The sequence below is a fragment of the Euwallacea fornicatus genome, chromosome 11 (assembly GCF_040115645.1).
Source record: "Euwallacea fornicatus isolate EFF26 chromosome 11, ASM4011564v1, whole genome shotgun sequence".
In the NCBI taxonomy this organism is placed as follows: domain Eukaryota; kingdom Metazoa; phylum Arthropoda; class Insecta; order Coleoptera; family Curculionidae; genus Euwallacea; species Euwallacea fornicatus.
Window position 1 is genome coordinate 528,602 of NC_089551.1, and position 18,539 is coordinate 547,140.

General features: G+C 43.6%; 6 protein-coding genes across 11 annotated transcripts; 4 read left to right on the top strand and 2 right to left on the bottom strand.

Moving 5' to 3' along the window:
* Positions 1 to 2,530: 2,530 nt before the first annotated feature.
* On the bottom strand, positions 2,531 to 8,595 carry RtGEF (Rho-type guanine nucleotide exchange factor). 3 transcript variants are annotated; one of them, XM_066287064.1, is made up of 12 exons: positions 8,445 to 8,594; positions 8,142 to 8,385; positions 7,819 to 7,900; positions 6,813 to 6,930; positions 6,616 to 6,757; positions 6,065 to 6,283; positions 5,809 to 6,007; positions 5,601 to 5,697; positions 5,420 to 5,544; positions 5,131 to 5,367; positions 3,347 to 5,075; positions 2,531 to 2,696 (listed from the first exon to the last, which is right to left on the bottom strand). In XM_066287064.1, the coding sequence occupies exons 3-12, from the start codon at positions 7,882 to 7,884 to the stop codon at positions 2,665 to 2,667; spliced, it is 2,964 nt and encodes a 987-aa protein (XP_066143161.1). In that variant the 5' UTR covers positions 7,885 to 7,900; positions 8,142 to 8,385; positions 8,445 to 8,594; the 3' UTR covers positions 2,531 to 2,664. The 3 variants fall into 3 exon arrangements, with proteins under 3 accessions (XP_066143161.1, XP_066143160.1, XP_066143158.1); XM_066287063.1 differs by lacking the exon at positions 8,142 to 8,385 and having other exon boundaries at positions 8,445 to 8,595; XM_066287061.1 differs by lacking the exon at positions 8,142 to 8,385 and having other exon boundaries at positions 7,819 to 8,096; positions 8,445 to 8,595.
* A 305-nt stretch (positions 8,596 to 8,900) lies between these two features.
* On the top strand, positions 8,901 to 10,597 carry LOC136341773 (secretion-regulating guanine nucleotide exchange factor-like). The gene is made up of 3 exons (XM_066287077.1): positions 8,901 to 9,034; positions 9,087 to 9,285; positions 9,349 to 10,597. The coding sequence occupies exons 2-3, from the start codon at positions 9,268 to 9,270 to the stop codon at positions 10,432 to 10,434; spliced, it is 1,104 nt and encodes a 367-aa protein (XP_066143174.1). The 5' UTR covers positions 8,901 to 9,034; positions 9,087 to 9,267; the 3' UTR covers positions 10,435 to 10,597.
* Positions 10,598 to 11,064: 467 nt separating this feature from the next.
* On the top strand, positions 11,065 to 12,058 carry Fam92 (CBY1 interacting BAR domain containing protein Fam92). The gene is made up of 3 exons (XM_066287463.1): positions 11,065 to 11,119; positions 11,171 to 11,544; positions 11,711 to 12,058. Exons 1-3 carry the CDS (start codon positions 11,065 to 11,067, stop codon positions 12,056 to 12,058), a joined length of 777 nt encoding a protein of 258 aa, XP_066143560.1.
* A 303-nt stretch (positions 12,059 to 12,361) lies between these two features.
* LOC136341781 (heat shock factor-binding protein 1) lies at positions 12,362 to 13,159 on the top strand. 4 transcript variants are annotated; one of them, XM_066287091.1, is made up of 3 exons: positions 12,362 to 12,504; positions 12,582 to 12,810; positions 12,867 to 13,159. In XM_066287091.1, exons 2-3 carry the CDS (start codon positions 12,709 to 12,711, stop codon positions 13,014 to 13,016), a joined length of 252 nt encoding a protein of 83 aa, XP_066143188.1. In that variant the 5' UTR covers positions 12,362 to 12,504; positions 12,582 to 12,708; the 3' UTR covers positions 13,017 to 13,159. The 4 variants fall into 4 exon arrangements, with proteins under 4 accessions (XP_066143188.1, XP_066143185.1, XP_066143187.1 ...); XM_066287088.1 differs by having other exon boundaries at positions 12,363 to 12,504; positions 12,861 to 13,159; XM_066287090.1 differs by having other exon boundaries at positions 12,379 to 12,504; positions 12,556 to 12,810; positions 12,861 to 13,159.
* Positions 13,160 to 13,288: 129 nt separating this feature from the next.
* LOC136341764 (TBC1 domain family member 25) lies at positions 13,289 to 17,507 on the top strand. The gene is made up of 9 exons (XM_066287065.1): positions 13,289 to 13,710; positions 13,769 to 13,974; positions 14,024 to 14,210; positions 14,261 to 14,451; positions 14,507 to 14,776; positions 14,829 to 15,261; positions 15,481 to 16,434; positions 16,491 to 16,728; positions 16,789 to 17,507. The coding sequence occupies exons 1-9, from the start codon at positions 13,660 to 13,662 to the stop codon at positions 17,091 to 17,093; spliced, it is 2,835 nt and encodes a 944-aa protein (XP_066143162.1). The 5' UTR covers positions 13,289 to 13,659; the 3' UTR covers positions 17,094 to 17,507.
* Positions 17,415 to 18,336, bottom strand: LOC136341777 (thymidylate kinase). The gene has a single exon (XM_066287084.1). The coding sequence runs from the start codon at positions 18,196 to 18,198 to the stop codon at positions 17,551 to 17,553; it is 648 nt and encodes a 215-aa protein (XP_066143181.1). The 5' UTR covers positions 18,199 to 18,336; the 3' UTR covers positions 17,415 to 17,550.
* Between the last annotated feature and the right edge of the window lie 203 nt (positions 18,337 to 18,539).

Below are 18,539 nucleotides of genomic sequence, written 5' to 3' on the forward strand. Positions count from 1 at the left end.
TTAAAGTTGAGTTTACCGCATTTCGCACTTCCCACAGATGACGCACAATATCAAAGTACAGTGTGTTCAATTAAAAATGACCTGTAACAGGTTTTGGAAATTTGGGTTCATGCCCCATACAAGTTTAAAACTCATTGTCTTCTACAATTTGTTTCAATAAATGATACTGAACGCATATTTGAACTGGTCTCATACATGCAGCAGCATGTGATGTGACTTCTTACTATTAATGTTTTACGGATCGAAAAAACATGGGTCCGAGAAGTCCTGGGATCTGCTGAAGATAAGAGAGTTTGCTTATCGAGCCGAAAACGACAATTTTTTAAATAAAGTCAAAGACTAGGTGGTGTGAGAGAAGAAGGGAGGCTGGGTGGTGCTTCAAAAGATGTAATAGAAAATAGAGTACAGAGTCAATGTTGGGGCACAGAATGTCAGTGCTGCACTGATCCCGAGACATAGTTCATTAATATAACTCATTGTGAGCAAATGAAGACATGGACTTAGGGCAAGAAAATAAGAGAATATGATGAGGTAACAAAAAAGGGTTTAAGTATAGATCTGTTGCACATGCTCATACAGATTTTGGCTGTACAAACTGAAAATCTGTTGGGAAACTCCTTTAATTATGTAAATGATACTGTAAACATAGGTGGGTGTCAATGAATTATTATTATCACCAGTTCTCCCCAAATACAGCTGATGAGCCTACTGCACAAAGGAATCCACACAGCTTCCAAAAATGTGGTTTAAAACAAACACCAAAGCGCCCAGCAAACGAATGGGGCACGACACCTGATTTCCGACAAATTCCAATGCGGAAAGCTCGCGTTTTACGAAAAAATTCGCTTGGGAAAATTTCCAACGATCACGTCAAAATATTCAACAGCGAGCAGAGGCTGCAGCCATTAGCCATTATAGGGGACAAAAAATCCATATCGTTCCCAGCCGATAAGTGAAACCCCGCCTTACAATTTATTATTTTGTGGACTCTTTTGTCCTCCAGGAACGTGGAAAACACCCGAAATTTGCATTAAAATTGTACAAAATACTTACTTTTTAGAAAATATTCACTGAAAAACATATGATTCGATACGCACCATCATGGAAGCCACAATTGAAAATTGAACGTCCAAAACTGACATTGATGACATTTGAGCCATTGTTGCCCGATTGAAAATTCTGAAATTTTGGACAAACGCTACACGTTGATTGGCCGGACCATGTGACGTCACCCGGAACTTATAACAATCGTTTTTGTTCTCGAAAACGCAAGATGAATGGGAAGACTCAAGGTTTTGTTGGTAATGAAAAATATACATACGTAATGCTGAAATCTTTAAATGTAATGTTAATTTATTTAAAAAAAAACATTAGAATAAAATATAATCAGTCAAAACTTTGCCTACCACTAGTGATATAAAAGGAGAGAACGCTGTTAAGCCTAAAGTTCCCTTATGAACGGCGCCTCTTATTGCATTAAACTCGCATCATATTTTCATTATATTTGTTAAAAAATCAATTTATAATTATACAAAAACGTCTCCTTAATACTGTTACAAAACCTACTTATTAACACATTTTACAGACCGGCGGTGGACGGCTCCAATACAGCGTGAATCTCAGCAACTATCCGCAGTCCAGCTCCTTCTTCCGAGCCCCATTTAAATACTCCCTCAATTGATTTTGAATGTCGATTCTGGCCTCGCGTTCCTCGTTGAGCTGCGCTGCCAGGGCCGCTACTTTGTACTCTAACACGTCGTATTTGGACTGAAGCAGACTAAGCGCTTCTGACAGGGTTTTGCTAGTAAGTTCCGGCTTGGTACTCTCCGCCACTGTAACTAAAATTTAACCCACTTTAGCACAAATCTCCATTAAAAAATCGTCATTCACGTTGGGCATGCTTTGGTTAAAGATGTCTAAGTGTTAAGGCACTCCTGATGGGTCGTGTGGTTGGTAGCAAGAAAAAAAAAACGTTTGTTATTGAAAACGTTAGAAGAGAAATGCCGATTTTAGTAGTAACGAAAGCAGGGAAAACGCATTAATGAGAACACCACAAAACCCAGAAAAGAGACACACATTATCGGCCGGGCCGTACTCTACTCCAAATGCTGAGTTCTCTTAAGCTGCCGAGCTACAAAAGAAGCGCAGCACCAGGTGGAGGCTCTGGGAGGCCCGTGGGGTCGAAATCTGCGCGGCTGCAAGGGCTGCACCACCAGCTCCAAGCTCGAACGGTGAGCAGACGATAACTTGTTAGGCAGCTGCACGATCCCTCCGGTTAAAATTTCCGCTAAAGAACGAGTGAGCGTGAGATTTATCGCACAATAATCCTGTCATTCTCCTTAATGGTGTCTGAAATTAAAACCCATCAAAAAACACAAAATAAACCTACCAGAGGTGACGGCGTTCCTAGGCTTGCCCAGACAGTAGGCCTCTATCACGTCCAAAATCAGGCCGTCCTCCTTGTATGAGGTGGGTTTTCGATTGTTGTACCTCTGATAGGGCCCGGAGGGAGTCGTCCCCAGAGCCAGGCAGGGTCTGAGCGGCGGAGTGGGTCTCAGGCAGGTCGCCGACCACGTGGAACACTTCTGCGATGACACAAGGGGAGATGAGCATCGCACCGACATGCCTCGGGAGCCGCCGAATTGCGGAATCATGGGGACGGTGTTAGGGCTTTGGGCAGATATTAGAGGAGACATCTGAAATAGCCGAAAAATTTATTGGTTCGTGTTCACAGTCGTGCTGCGAATTCGTTTCGCATACGAATTTTATTCGAATTGTTCCAGTACTTCCCGAGATAATCGAGCTTTTGGAACGTGTGGGAACCGGAACCTCCCGTTCGCAGACAAAGATAGAGAAAACTGCACGTCATATTGGCACCCAGCGAATATTACATAAGTGATGTTCATCTTCTCTATCCCTCTCAAGCTAACTGAAGCGAGAAGCTGCGCGAGAGTGTGTCGAGATTGACTGATATATTTACTAGGTCTGTACGAGGAATTCAACTCGATTTCGGTATAAATTTGATATCCGTTTTCAAGACGAGTGCAAATTTTAGACGAATCATGAACGGTGGTTCATTGCATGGACCACTGCTTATGATCTTCGAAGCCAACCGAGTGAAGATTGCTCTAGCCACGCAGTGTATAATAGCGGTTAATATGGCACTGTTAAGATGACAATGATGATACAGGTACGTATACAGGCAAGGGCTAACACGCACACGCACTCCAGAAGAAAACAACAAAAGTCATCAATTACTGATTAGTCGCAAGTATAGTTGTGTTAAAATGAGCACACTGCGCGCAGTCTGGAAAGCATTAAAAAATGCAAGTGCATGCGCCCTTGCCTGCTTTCCGCTGATTGCCGCGCGTCTCCTCGTAGATGCCCCTGACCACTTCCTGGGGCAGCTTCGCCTTAAGCCACCAATGTGCGTAAAGTCCCGACTTGAACATCGGAGAATCCTCCTCGATCTCGCCACCTTCACCGATGCTGCTGCATGCCTTATCGGGTTCACCCAACAAGGAACTTGCAGACTTGGACTTGCCCAGTAATTTTCTCGAAGAAACGGAAAGTCTGGAATGAACCTGAATGGGGGATGGAATGTCCATACTGGTGACCGATGTGGTGCTCAACGAATTTCTGGTCGGGCCCGTTTCGCTGGAAGTGCGGGGAGTTGAGCCGAAAGGTGAGGAACAGGGGCACTGACTTTCAAAGTTTCTGGCTTCAATTTCGCTTAAGGTCAAACCATCCTCTAAGTTGCGGTCCAGAGCAGTGTTGCTGTCTCGGTCGGCGATGTTCGCCAAATCGGGGCTGTTCAAGGTGCAGCTGCCCGCCATTCCCGAATCCGAAGACCTAGGGCTATGGCAATACTCCGAGCCGCAACGGCACAAGTGAGACCGCTTGTCGCTTGAAGTGCTCGGCTGCTCAGGATTAGGCTGCATGTTTAAGAATCTGGAAGTAATGCAACGCCGCAATGCCTTGTCTTTGAGATCTGAGGGATTGATTTGAATACTGCTCCTCCGGCTCTGCCTAGGTTTGTCAGAATTAATACTGTGCTTGCGGAAAGGGATATGTTTTAAATTCAGGCTTACTGCTGATGGAGGTTTTATCACAGTTTTTTGAGATTGTTCAGTAAGATCTGATTCCACGCTTTCGCTCTTGGCAAATTCGCCATACAGCAGCTCCGCCACCATTCCGTCAGGTAACGGCATGGTGTTTACAGGCAGCTCCAAGCTGCTACATTCGCTACTCTGAGGACTCTCCCTTCTACAGGTAATATTATTTTCGCTGCTTGACCAGGGAGGAATGTACACTGTTGTCAAGCTGCTTTCATTAAACTTATTCCCTACCAGCTTAGTAGGACAGCTCTGCCTGGTCAAAGGCAAATAGCTCTCGGGCATATCCAGCAAATTCATCTCAAAGCTTTCTCCCAAAGCCAAGAGGTTCTCACAGGCATAACCAGGCGTTCTAGCTGCAGGAGTGGAGCTCGCCTCAGACTCCTCTGAATGCTGCTTATGGAGCAAATTCAACTTTGCAGTTGATGTAAGTATAATACTTGGCTTCTGAGGCGGGTCTTCTAATACTTTAAGAGGTTGCCCGTAATCGACAAAGCTTTCGAACTTAACAGCTTCAGTCTTCGGGTTGTAGTACCGAATGTACCCGAAGGGGTTGCAGCTGGACGTACTCGAACTGGAATCATTGGCCTCCAGAGCGTTTTGCCGCCTCAAATTACCGACCTCCTCCTCTGAAGTGTCCGAAGAATCGTCACTGTCACTACCGCAATTAATCACACTGTTCCTCAAGTTCACGTTTTTGGTCATTATTATCACCTCGGTCTTATGATGCCTGATTTTCACCGCGTTCAAGTTTCGCTTATTGAAATGTTCTGCGTACAGGAGATGACGCAATACCCGACGTGTGAGAACACGTTCTCTGATTTTACGCGCGTAATACTTAGAAAGGGAGGCATACGGAGCGGCCGCAGGATAGAAAGCCGCTGGGTATGTGGGGGTGTACCCCAGAGGGGGTATATACGACATCACCGAACTGCGTGTGGAGTACCCGCGTTGATTCAGCTGTTTTCACACTCTATTTTAAATTACAACCAAAAATAAAATACAGATAACTTACATGAGGAGGGGGTTGCGGCACATATTGGGCCTGGCTTGGTAGCACCTTCTGACTGGAGGTGGAACTCCTGGAGCCCTGAGAGTTCATCAGCAGCTCCAGCCAATGATTCGCTTCCTGCCTGCTCTGGCAGATAACCACCCGTTTTTCGATCATTGGGGTCCCAATTTCGAAGGCATTCTTTATGGTTTCCGTGTCCTCTAATGGGGTAACGGTAAGACCCGCGAGGAAAAGCTTACCCTAATCGAATGAGATTCTGCAAATAACTTTTAAGAAAAGCCTTCATTCTCACCTCATAAATAAAGGCGCTGGTTCTATGACTAACGGATAATATCACCAGAGTGGTCGGAAAAAGGACGAAATATCTGTCGTGATGGTGTTGTCCCATAGCCACGCTCCCCATGTAAATTATTTCACCTGAAGAGGCAGAATTCCTCTACAATGGATATGTCTTGTCAAGATGGAAAACTCACCTAATTTTGTTAGATTCGGTCCTTCCCACCCTCTTATGGGGCCTGTTAGTACCTGCAATTCAAGCTCTTTCTGGCGTCTGGTAGCCAAACAAGTTGTCTGGGAAAAATTTCTGTCAATTAACGAAAATACAATGATACAACTAGGCGAAAATAAGAACTTTATTTTGCCCTTAAAGCAATTATGGAAGAATCTTAAACCAGCACTTACCGCAATATCCTTATAAATACTAACAGACCTCTGAGTGTCCCCCCTATCTGGATGACACTCCTCCAAATGTCTCTCTAACTCCTGAAGCAGACCAGAATACTTGTCAAGCCTCCTAAAGGGCTTGCTCAGCAATGTCGTTAGCACCAAGACCCCCGGAGCCACCGCTCCTCTACTTTCCATATACTTCGATAGCTCTTCTCTGAAAACCCGGTTAACATCGCTCAAGTCCGTTTAATAACAAGGCAGACGACTGTACTTGAACTTGTCCAAAATAACCACAGCTCTGGGGTGCAGTGAGCAGTACATCTGATGCACGGCCTTAATTTTGGGGGCCCAATTCAGGTACAATTTGCCTACTCGTTGGTCTTGACCTGGCTTGGCAGATTCTTGTTCCACAAATAGGAGAAGCTGTCGATGGGTTTCCAGCACTTCGGCGAAGTTGCTGGTCAATTGTTTGAACTCATCCTGGGACAGTCTACAAATTATGCCAAATCTCACACGTATAAAATGCAAATGGGGGAAATATGGCGGAGTTTTTCAAAATTAAAGTGTATTTCGAATCAAAATCGAGCAAAACAAATCGGTGCTTTGCGCAGACGGCAAGAGAAAACTTGCGCGTTTCTATCTCAGTCTAATTGAGGTTTTAAGACAGAAATTGCACAAAGAAGGCACCTGCAGGACTGAAGCGTCAAACTATCTTTGTTTTTTTGCAGATGTCAGGTCGAGGGTCGGCCGTTTTGGTCCCCCTTTTGAACGACACCGAATTGGCCTTTTTCAACCCGCAGTTTCTACACAAAAGTTACTCACAAGCTGCTCTTCTCCAGAGGTTGCAAGTACTTCGTCAGCAAGCCCTCAAGTTCCTCTACATGAATCCGTTCGGAATCAATTATGTCCTTCAAGACTACGCTCTTGTACTCGTTGTCTTGCTGGACTAGAGGCTGTGGAATGTCTGAAGGTAAAGATGAAAATTAGACTTAAATTTAGCTTTAAAATCGCACAGGTACCTTTGCATTCTACGACGTAGTTGCTGGGGAACCAGCCGGTTTTTCCGTCTAAAGTGCCCTCCCACCACCCATCGTCCTTTTGCGTGACCGTGATTACATCCCCCTTTTTGAAGCACAGCTGAAACAGTTTTTTACACCCTAGTTTCTTCTTTTTACTACTACATTCCATTAATGTTGTGCTTAAACCGTGCCAGTCGCTTTTCGCTTCACGAATATCGCGAAAAGCACCGAGTTATCTATTGTTACTGTTTGTAAGATGAATTTTAACAAATACCGCTGTTATTATTCCAAGTAACATTAACCCATTTCGCTGCGTTGGGCGCCAGCGATAAAGGCAAAAAATTGCTAATATTTTTGGCCTTTTATCATGCGTGTATCGACGTTCTTTTCTTAAAGTAGTCGTAAATCACTTGAAGGATTTAATGGCGCTACTTTTCTAAACTTGTAAACCGAGCACTCTTTACAACGAAAACTTTGTTTGTGTAAAAGCTTCAATCCAACTCACTACGAAACAAGCTGAAAGCTTTATTGGCGATTTATTGCAAACAGTTCGATTAGTGTAAACTTGTTAATGTGCATGTTATAGATTAGTGGGGCACACCCGTAAAATTTAAGTGATGTGTGCAGGTTTCATGTGAGAAAATTCGCTTTTCATTGGCAAGTTCTTTATCGGAAACCTCCGATGTTGGGGACAATTTTCACACGTTTCCGCATAGTCCCTCTTCTTATCGAAAACCACGAAACGAGTAGTTTTGGTCAAGGAAACATGTAAACATAAAAACCGTAAAAATAGCTGTTTACTTTAGACGTTAGAATACCAATTTATTTATTTTTAAAGCGTTCAATCCGGGTCGTTGACAAGAAACGTCACGCTTAAGCCTTGGTAGTTTTAGGCATCAACTTGTTGATGCTATTAGCAACTGTGCCCCGAGCACTAATCCAGCCAATGCACCTGCCTGGCTATGCATTGCCATAAAATAAGTAGTGAATAAAACTATCATCATACCTCATCGTTGTTCCTCCCTTTGAAGCTGTACAGGGCCTGCACAACAATGGGTTCTCCAGCAGCCATGTTCTGCCATTAACGTCTAAAGAATATGCACAACTGAGTAATTTCAATATTACAAAAAAAATCTAAGTTAATCTATAATGTTATGTGGTCAAAAATCGGTCGTTCTTGGAGAGTACAAAGTAATTTCTGAATGTCGACACATTCTTGGCATATGGCATAAGCTTTGGGATGAAGCTGGCTCCTTGCCAAGAATATTCCCAGAACTCTGTTCGCTAAAGTGGAAAGAAATTATTAATATCGCACCCAAAGCTAATTACCGATTAAAAATCTTGGGTGCAGGAATAGTGCAAATATGGGGCTTTTGGCAGTGATATTGGTGCTGGAAGAGCTCACAGTTCGAATAGTGCAGTGAGGGAATAAATGTTTTATATTTGGGAAATTTGGATAAACTGGAAACGCACCACGGCACGAGTTATATATTGCATCAAAAGTATGTGAGAAAATGTGGATGTTCACACTCAGGCCCCCGATAGCGACATATTTGTGGGGCTCCGAGTGCTTCTAAAGGAAGAAGGGAATACGGTTATTAGAACGATGTAATTAAACATGTCAATACTCACGATTAAAAGGCTGAATCACGGGTTTTATCAAATTACCGAACGTCGCGAGGATTATTATTAGATAAAATAAAAAATAACTAAAAAACCATACAGCCACGAAAAAAAATTTACGGGCGCCTCCTCCAAATTATCACAAAACTTTGAGGATAATGGTGACTGACGTTGACGGTGACATTAAGGAACATTTTCAAGTTGCATTTAACTGGCAGGGTGCACTCGGAACTGCACCAGGTATGGTGTGAAATCTAACATGAAATAAATACCAGTTTTAGAAGAGATGAATCAAACATAAGAGGCTTGCAAAGTATCACAATGCGGCTAAATTATACGTGCGAATATAAAAGTAAGATAAAGTCAAAATATAAAATGGAAATGAGAATTTAAATTGTCCGCCAAGATTTGGTTTTAAATGGATCCCTCAGAGGTCGCTGTGCGAACAGACGTAGCGCCATTTGACATGAACGACAAAAAAGTCGTGCAGGTACTTTTTACTGTCACAAATCGGCGGCTTCTTAAAGGTCATATTGAGAGTTGTGTCTGTATATTTGAGCTACGACGTCTGTTTAAATGTCAAATCTGAAGGATTGAAGGTTTTTTGTGTATTAATTTCCACTTTTCCCATTGTTTGAGATCTCTAATTAGCATTTGAAGCGTCGCGAAGCGTCCCCTACACACTTTACCGCTAATGCCAGAGATCAAGCCCGTTTGAAAACCATTTTTTGCGAGTGACTAGTGAGGGAAGACCCCTAACCACACTTACTTCGCTTTTGTACGCGTGCATTTTTTACCTAGTGAAGAAGGCCTTCGGTAGTAGCCTTCCATAATGACTCTATACGCTTGGGTAAGTGATTTGCGGCTTCGCTTCGCTTTAAGCCGCGAGCCTTACCGCATCTCACCATTTTAGGGCGCCAACAGCTATGGCCAACTTGGACTTGGTCATAAGTCCGACGAGGAGCTCGAACCGAAAGAAGTCCCCCTCAAAAACATCGATTTGACTCCTCAAGACATCGTCTCCATTGCCGGAGGCGCAGGTCATGTCCTTATCTTGGATTCTAAGGGTTTGCTTTACTGTTGTGGCTGGAATTCAAAGGGACAATTGGGGTTGTCTGACGATACTTTAAAGTTCACCCCCATTGAGATCCTGAAGGAATTTAATATTGTTGAGATTTCTTGCGGCTGGGATTTTAGTGCAGCTGTTTCGGAGTGTGGAAAACAGTTTGTTTGGGGCAACAACCAGTATACACAATTGGGGCTCTCGAAGAGTATCACATGTACTGGAATCCCATCGAGGTTGCAAGTGTCACAAAAGCTAGCCACAGGGTTTAAGCATGTCAGCTGTGGACTCCGACATATGGCCATGATTACCAAAGAAGGGGGCCTAGTGGTTGCTGGCATGGGAGGAAGAGGCCAATTAGGTCTGGGGGATAACTTTGATGATGTAAATGGTTACTTAAGTATAGCAAAAGTGCCAGATCTGGAGGAAGTGAGAAGTGTAGCTAGTGGCAAACACCACACATTGGCTTTAAAAGAAGACGGAACCTTATTTAGCTGGGGAGAGAACAGATTTGGGCAGCTGGGAATGAATCCAAGCATCGGCCTCACTTTCATCCCACTGGAAGTATTCCAAGATGAAGGGTTTGACCGTTTATATGCTGGCTGGACTCACAGCGCAGCATTAACCAAAAGCGGGGAAGTATTCTCATGGGGCCGAGACACTTATGGGCAGCTGGGCTGCGAAAAGAAGAGAGAGAATCTATTCAAACCAGAGAAAATTCCAGGGTTGAGTAACGTGAGGCAGTTGAGTTTGGGGTCTGAGCACAATTTGGCAGTCACCTCCGATAACAAACTATACTCATGGGGCTGGAATGAGCATGGCAGTTGTGGGACTGGCAATAAGAAGGATTTGAGAATACCCACTCAGATATTCAAGGGCAGGAATGTCAAGCTTGCATTTGCTTGCACAGGGAGCTCCTTTGCTGTTGTCGATTAGCGCCACAGGTAGTCTACTAGAGTATGATCCTTTTTTTTAAATCATTGTTCATAATTAATTGATAAGTATTTTTCTAATATAATATGATGTGTAATTTACTATTATTGTGACAATGCATTATTTTTTATAATAAAATTAAATGGCAATGAGTATGATCTATATACATCCAGGCAGTATTATTTAATCGCCTCCCCTAAAAAATCCGTTCTCAGATTCAAAGGGGCAGCTGCCAGGGCCCAATCCTGCCCTGGCTGGTTGCTAGGGACATTGTTTGCATTGTGCTTATTGTTTGCTCTGGTATATCTGTTCATTACGTTTCTCTCTCACAGTTTACACTATGCTCAATTCATTTCGTCCCAAAACTAATTGGTAAGTTTAACCGGTCTTGAACTCAAACTCAGTACTCCTATCCCAGTCCACAGCGAGGAGGAAGCTAAATTCCTCCAAGACCGCCTCAATGTCGTGGAAAAGAACTTCGCGCTTCTCTGCGACACGTTCGGGCAGTATGCCCGCAAAACGGCCCGTGTCAGAGACAAAGGAGACGAACTAGTCAAGACCGTCCTCAGCTATTCCTCCAGCGAGACCGTAAACAAGTCTCTTTCCATAGGTTTAGACAGTTTCGCCGATTGCATGTCCACGCTGAGCGACTATGCCGACGTCAGGACTCAGGCCTTAGAGTTGAAAGGTGGCTCTCTATCTTATTTAAGCCCATAAAATAACGTTGCCTCCGTCTTAGTCGTGGGAGAACTGTCGAGATACCAGGACATATGCAAAAAGGCCAAAGATGAAATCCGGGACGTGTTCGGAGCGAGGGAGCGTGAGGTTCAGCGCAAGAGACAGCTAGATCGCGTCCGAGACCGCAACCCGAGAAACAGGCAGCAGATCCTGCAAGCCGAGACTGAGCTGGTTAAGGCCACTGCCGAGCTCTCGAAGACCGTGCACACTATCGAGGACAAGACCTCCAGTTTCGAGCGACAGAAACTGCACGACATTAAAAGCATTCTGTTGGACTTCATAAGCATTGAAATGGGGTTCCACGCTAAGGCCTTGGAAGTCATGTCCAGGGCCTTCACTGCCATTGAAACCATTGACGAAGAGTCCGATTTGAAGGTGAGAAATCAATTGAAATAGCCAGATTCTTAAACCAACCTCATCATGTTCTCAAAATTAATTACAAAAGCACTTCCGTAACACCCAAGAAAAGCTGGACTGGGTAATGTAGACCATTGAAAATGGCACGAGACCCAGCTCACGGTTGCCTTTGTTCTCGAAATAGGAATTTAAGAAGTCCCTGCGTCCGCCATCTGGAACTCTCCATGGCCGCTCTCCGGGCCCTAGAACCTCGATATTTCGCTCCACGCAGTCTCTGGGGTCATTGGGGGTCATGTTCTCAACCTCGCACAACAAAAGCGTTCACGGAATCGGCCGCTCTAGGGACAAATTAAACAAGAGCGAGGAGACGTTGGACTCCATGAAGAGGAAGAGTGGATCTGTCACCGAAGAGGACACCTCTGAGAGCGGAAGCGGCAGTACGACGAGCGACGACGATGAAGAGGAAGATGTCGAGTCAGGTGCATCAGCCGTTGAGGAAAAAAAAGGCTTAAGAGCGCCGAGAAGCAATTAGAGACGTTAACGGGACGTGTGTCCATCATGGGGGTACAGCTGCGCTGTACAGCATAAGAGTGTAATATATATTTTTTTCAAAAGGGCTTTATCATGATTTTTTTGTAATTAAGTGGTGCGCTAAGCTGAGATTCAGCTGACAATAGAGCTGAGTTCGCAATCATCGTTCTGTAGTTAATTTATTTTTGTGTAAAACGTGCAAAAATATGAGCGGATAGATATTAAATTGAACTCTTCATTGGTGAACTGTGCTGCCCTCTCTGGCCCGTCGCTGCAGGCATTTCGTCGAAATGACTTTAGTTGTGGCGAATGGCACTGCAATGTTGACAAGTCAGTCCGCCAATCAGCTGTTTGGTAATTTGTTTTGATGAGCCGAAGAGAAATCTAAACAAAAACTTAAACCTTTCCATAAAATTTGCCGTTTCCAGACCTACAAGGACGAAATACGTATGTATATGTGTTTGTAATACATATGTATTAAAGACGCCGACAATACAGTTCATACATCTAATACCCTGTGTCAGAATTCAGTCACGCGATTTCCTCAAGAATCCACCCGTCACGCAGGGCAGTGCCAGCCAGAACCAGGAACACAAAGCGAGCCCCCCATCAGTTATTATTTGATATCTCAAATAATAATTACAGTCAATCATGGTAGATGTAAAAGACGACATGACCAATAACGTAGACTCTGAAGGATACTCAGCAGCCAGTACAGCTGACCCTAAGAACGTACAGGAGTTGACTCAATACGTAAGCAACCAAAAAATACTTATTACAAGCTAGAGTGATTAATGTTTTAGGTGCAGAGCCTCCTTCAGACAATACAGGACAAATTCCAGAATATGTCGGACCAAATCCTGACTCGTATTGATGAAATGGGCACCCGTATAGATGATCTGGAGAAAAATATTGGGGATTTAATGACTCAGGCAGGAGTGGAAGGGCCTGACAAATGATTCTGTTATGGGTTTTTATTAGTTTACAGCAGGAATATTGTGTTTTTCTTTGTATTTAACATTAGATAAGCCTAATAACAGTGGCTCTTCTCTAATTATGTTTAACCATTTTTTAAAATGCACTGTCCGTAAGTTACTTGTAATGGAGTATTTTATTTCACATAGAAACTTGACATGTAGAGGGTGTTCCCTAAATGCCTGGGCCCAATTTAAGGCGATATTCCTTGGGTCAAAATAGTAAAAAGTTGGTATAAACATCCCCGAAATCTCATCGTTTCTGAAAGTAGTGGGGCAAAAACAGTAGCGCCCAGTAGATGTTTGAGATTTTCGTAAGGTAATAGGATGGTTTTTGATCTTTGCAAAAGATTCGGAACTTTAAGGAATTTCGTCAAAGAGCGGCAACGATGCAGCTTTAGAGTCAAAACCAGCTGATCGTGCATGTCAGGAAATATGTCAAAATAAACCAAATCCAGTTAATTCCTTTCACTGAAGGTGGTTTTGATCCATTTTTCCTTCAGAAAACCCAATTTCCTACGTAAAACTACAAATTTTGACTAAAACCCTCCATGATGTTCCTCCAAACATATGCATCCTATCCGAATTCCTGAAATTTCGACCCCATTGAGCAAACGGGTCAATAAGGATGTCGGGGGTATTCGGATACAGTAGAGAAGCCGTTAGGGTCAAAGTAAAGGTAACTATTCCTCTTTAAGTATCACTTCATCCCCTATGAAACATACATACACGTGTAGAAATGGGAAGGGGCACAACCCGCGGAGATAAGAAAGTTCAGTGTTGACCCTCAAATTACCTCATTTGAGGTGCTTCAGAGCATATTGGCAAAGGCTTTTGATCTGAAAGGAGATTTTGCCATCTGCTATAGGGCTTATGATGTTACTGGCCAGGAAGTTTATATGCGTCTGTTGTCTGACTGGGATTTGGATGCTGCCTTCTTGAAGTACTATACCTTTTCTTAGTTACATTAAATGCTTGATAAGGGAAATTAGGGCTCATAACACGTCGGTGGCAACCAACCAAGAACCCTGCCTTTGTCTGAGAGTGGACTTAAAGCCTTTTGAAGAGCAAATAGAAGATTGGGAGCAGAAGCAGAATGTTTCAATTTTAGCTCAAATTCGAACCCCTATCAGCCAAGAGGCCAAACCCACATCCAGGTTTCATGGGATGATTAATCAGGTAAGCATTTTCTTGAATGGGTTTTTCAACAGATAATGAAGCTTTTGTAGATGGGCAAAACCTTAAATATGGTGCAAAAGGCCCTTAATTTTGGGGACAACTTAAATGCCCCTGTACAGCCACCAAGACGCCCTTTGAGTGACACAGAATTTCGAAGATTCTGCGATGCAGTAGGCCAAATAGTTTATGCCAAAGATTTGCGCTCTGTGATTTATTATGGAGGAATTGAGCCAAGTTTAAGGTGTTCAGTCTAAATTTCTTGTCTAATTGTTCAACTTTAGTGTTTTCTGCAATAGAAAAGTAGTGTGGAAGCACTTGCTTAATGTGTATCCTGAAGGAATGAATGGGAGGGGACGAATGGATTATATCAAAAAGAAAGCAGCAGAATATGAGAAGCTCAAAGAGACTTGGAAGCAGGCCATAGCACAAGGTCATGTAGTTGGAGAGTTGGCTTACACTACTAGCATGGTTCGGAAGGATGTTCTGCGCACAGATAGACATCATCCTTTCTATGCAGGAAGCGATGATAATCAGAACATTGCATCACTCTTTAACATCTTAACCACGTAAGACTTGTAGGTATTATCCCTTTACACCATCAAGTGAACTATAAACTAGGTACGCTCTCAATCACCCGAAAGTTTCCTACTGTCAAGGCATGAGCGACTTAGCCTCACCACTCCTAGTCACAATGAACGATGAAGCTCATGCCTACATCTGCTTTTGTGCTCTAATGCAAAGACTGGCGACCAACTTCATGATTGACGGCATTGCAATGACTCAGAAGTTTACGCATTTAGCTGAAGGACTCATGTATTACAACCCGGAGTTTTACAATTATCTGAAAGCTCATCAGGCAGATGATTTACTATTCTGCTATCGCTGGTTGCTACTCGAGATGAAGCGGGAGTTCGCTTTTGATGATTCACTAAGAATGTTGGAGGTGCTCTGGGCTTCTTTGCCTGCCGATCCTCCTCACACAGAGTTGAAATTATTTGACACGTATTTTCATCCCATTCCGGCTAGTGCCACTCCTCCTGTGAGTCCATTGGTAAGTAGTGGTGCGATGTATTGCGTGGAATAAGGAAATTTAGAGCATGGAAAAGTCTTGTCAAACAAGAGGCTTCAAGGGCGAGTTGAGGCCCCCTTGTGAGAGTCTCAGAGTTCTTTAAAACTCAAAAAATTCCCTGAAAAACTTACCTTCTTTGCCGCGCAGATCTCAAGGCGTCATCGACTTCTCTTTTTTTTTGTATGTATTTGTGGTCATTAGGTAAAAACCCCACGCGAAAACGCTTACACCAAAGTATGCGCCTTGCGTAGACAGAGTTCTTCCATTTCCCTCAGCAACTATTTCTGCAACAAGAAAGTAATTCCCGTCAAAAGGCAAAATCACAGCTTCGACGAAACGATAACCCACTGCAAGGGCCTGGAAATCAAACTGAACAAGAACCAGAGTCTGGATGACGCCTCCCTGGTCCGCCCGTTGCGTAACAGCTGCGAAACTAGCCCTCGAGGCCTCAAACAGAACTCCGACGGCTTAGAACTGCGTGCCCGATCTGTATCCCCCATGGAGGTGAAGTCGGACTCCGCTGTCATACTGAGCAATAATCGCGGTAATAACCATCAAATGGCGTTCAGAAGGAAAAGCGCCAGCTTGTCATCGAGTATGTCCAACCTAATCAGGCACACGAAGAAAGGGGGGCACTTCAAGGAGCTCAAAAATAAGATAGCCGCTCACAAGCTGTTCTCATCGCTGGATCGATTGGATCGCGACCACATGATCAAGGAAGAGGACGAGAAACCCAAGAAAGTCGTTAAGAACCTGAACGAGTTCCTCAATTTCTCGGGAATAAACAAGAATAAAATTTCGGACCAGAGCCAGCAGCTGCAGCCGAATAATGAGAAACCCAAAATCTTGCTCACCAAGTCGAGCTTCGATGACTCTGAGAGCTCCGTCAGCGAAAAGCCCAGACACTCATCAACCACAACCACAATAACCACTGACGATACTGATACCTTCGACGACTACAGTCCTGATGACAGCCAAGAGTACTTTCCCTTGACCACTTCGGTGACAAGGGAGCTGCGACTGGAGCTGGAGAATCTTGACCGCAAAGTCTTCGGTGATAAGTACGTGGATCGGTTGTCGGAGTCGCCTTCCAGCGAGGGTGAGGAAGTGGAGTCGAAAACTGAGACCAGGAACGCGGAAGTGAGACCAGTGTTGGTAAAAATTTTCATTAGTGAGAGTAATGTCATTTTGTAAGTATAAAACCTATGAAGGACAAACCTGCTGATGTGTTCATTTGGGAGAACCCCCTGCACCAGGGCAGTCCCAAACATCCCGATTATACAGCCACCCCCGACGAACAGCTGGAAATTGACTATGATGCTCCCAGCATGGTAAACGAAACGTCGGCATCGAAGACCATCACCCCCATTCGCATCATCAACTCAACCGACCATCAAAAACTAAACAGCACCATGCAGAAAGTCGTCATCAATCTCGCAATGGAAAACGGTATCAACACGACACGATTTTTAGTAAATCAAAAGCAAAGCTTCTCCTCTTCCCCTGCAGGTTCAAACTCGTGCGAGGAGGTTCAGGAAGTGAAAGCTGCTACGTTTCTTCCGCCTCCAAATGAGTTCGGAGGCGGCAACCCGTTCTTGATGTTTCTCTGCTTGACGGTGCTGCTGCAGCACAGAGACCATATCATCAGCAAAGGCATGGATTACAATGAGATGGCCATGCACTTTGATAAGATGGTGCGTAAGCATGACGTTACCAGAGTGCTCAATCAAGCGAGGCAAATGTACGCACGCTACATGAAAGAGCAGACCATTGCTCATCACCATTTGGGGAATTTAAGGAACGAGAGATGTTGATGTGAGCCCCTAGTAAATTGACAGTTTAGTATTACTGTGATATTATCATCTCTTTACTCCTAAGTTTAATACTATCGTTATAAGAAGTCATTCCAAGTTTTATCAAGTCAGTCTAGTCCTAGGTAGCACAGCTATAAGTACGTTTGATAATCACTTGTTGCACCAACAAGCAAAGGTTTTCCATTAGATATTATTTACCTTTAAGATCGTTGTCGACCTTAAAGACCTCTTTTTCAGTACTTATGTGATATTTTTAATACCCACACTGGAAATGCGGTCAGGCTCAGTTGCTCATTCAACTCTTATTTACATTAAGAAACCTCTAATTAATTTCTTCTCTATTAAACAGGTAATAAATAAGACACTAATCTCAGGTAGAGATAACTTGTAAATAATAAACACCATTGTAATAAAGCTGGTTTCGATGCAAATTCACTCTGCTGACGCTCACCAAAAGCTATGAATTGAACTGCAAAGTTTGCAGGTCCTTTAAAGACACTTCTGACACCTTATTGAGAACACCTTCCAATAATACTTCATGTAAACTCTCCACACTGTTATTAGCATCAACTACTTTCCAATTGTCCTCGTCTTTTGCCAGTTGCATGAACACATTGGTGACATTTCTCTGCATAGTCTCGTTCTCGTACCGCTCCTCTCCAAACCCATTTCGACTGGCAGCCTCCTCGTGGCTTAACATTAACAAAAAAACCAGATCAGGCTTGGGCAGACCATTCTCTGGTTGTTTGCACCAGCTGATGTCCGTGACACCTTTAGCTGCGGAGAACGCTATTCCAGAGTATGAGTACCTGTCTACAATTAGAGTTGTTCCCGAGTTAAGCAGGGATTTCATTTTCTCGACATTTTCCCATCTATTGGCAGAGAAGAGCAGGTGAATGGCTTGGTCGTTAAGTTCGCAATCACGATTTTTTAGGTACTCACTGATGAGTTTTCCAGTTAAAGTGGTGCGGTCGGGGAAATTCATTAATTCGGTCTTAAGGTTTTTGGCTCGGAGGGACTCTACAAGCTTTCTGCATTGAGTGGATTTGCCCGAACGATCTACGCCTTCAATCACTATTAATGCTCCGCGGCTCAACGAACGCATTTTCGTATTTTGAAGCAGACGAATGCGTGCTAATTTGCTATACGAGAGTAATTTGAAAATAAAACTGTTATAACCTAAACGTTGAACAAAAATGAGCTGAACGAAATAGGTATTCTAACCTAAAAAAACATGACAACAAGCGACAATGGTCGTAATCTGATTGGTTAATTTAAAAATCAATATTTTTGAACGAAGGCATTTTGCTAAAAAAAAATCACCCAAGTGCTATTCTATTTCACGTTTCGCCAGGATTATTGAGAGCAAGAGTGAGATGACAATATCCCCCGAATATGTATCCCATCGCAATCCAACCCAACACTTTTTTTTCTCTAGCAACCACG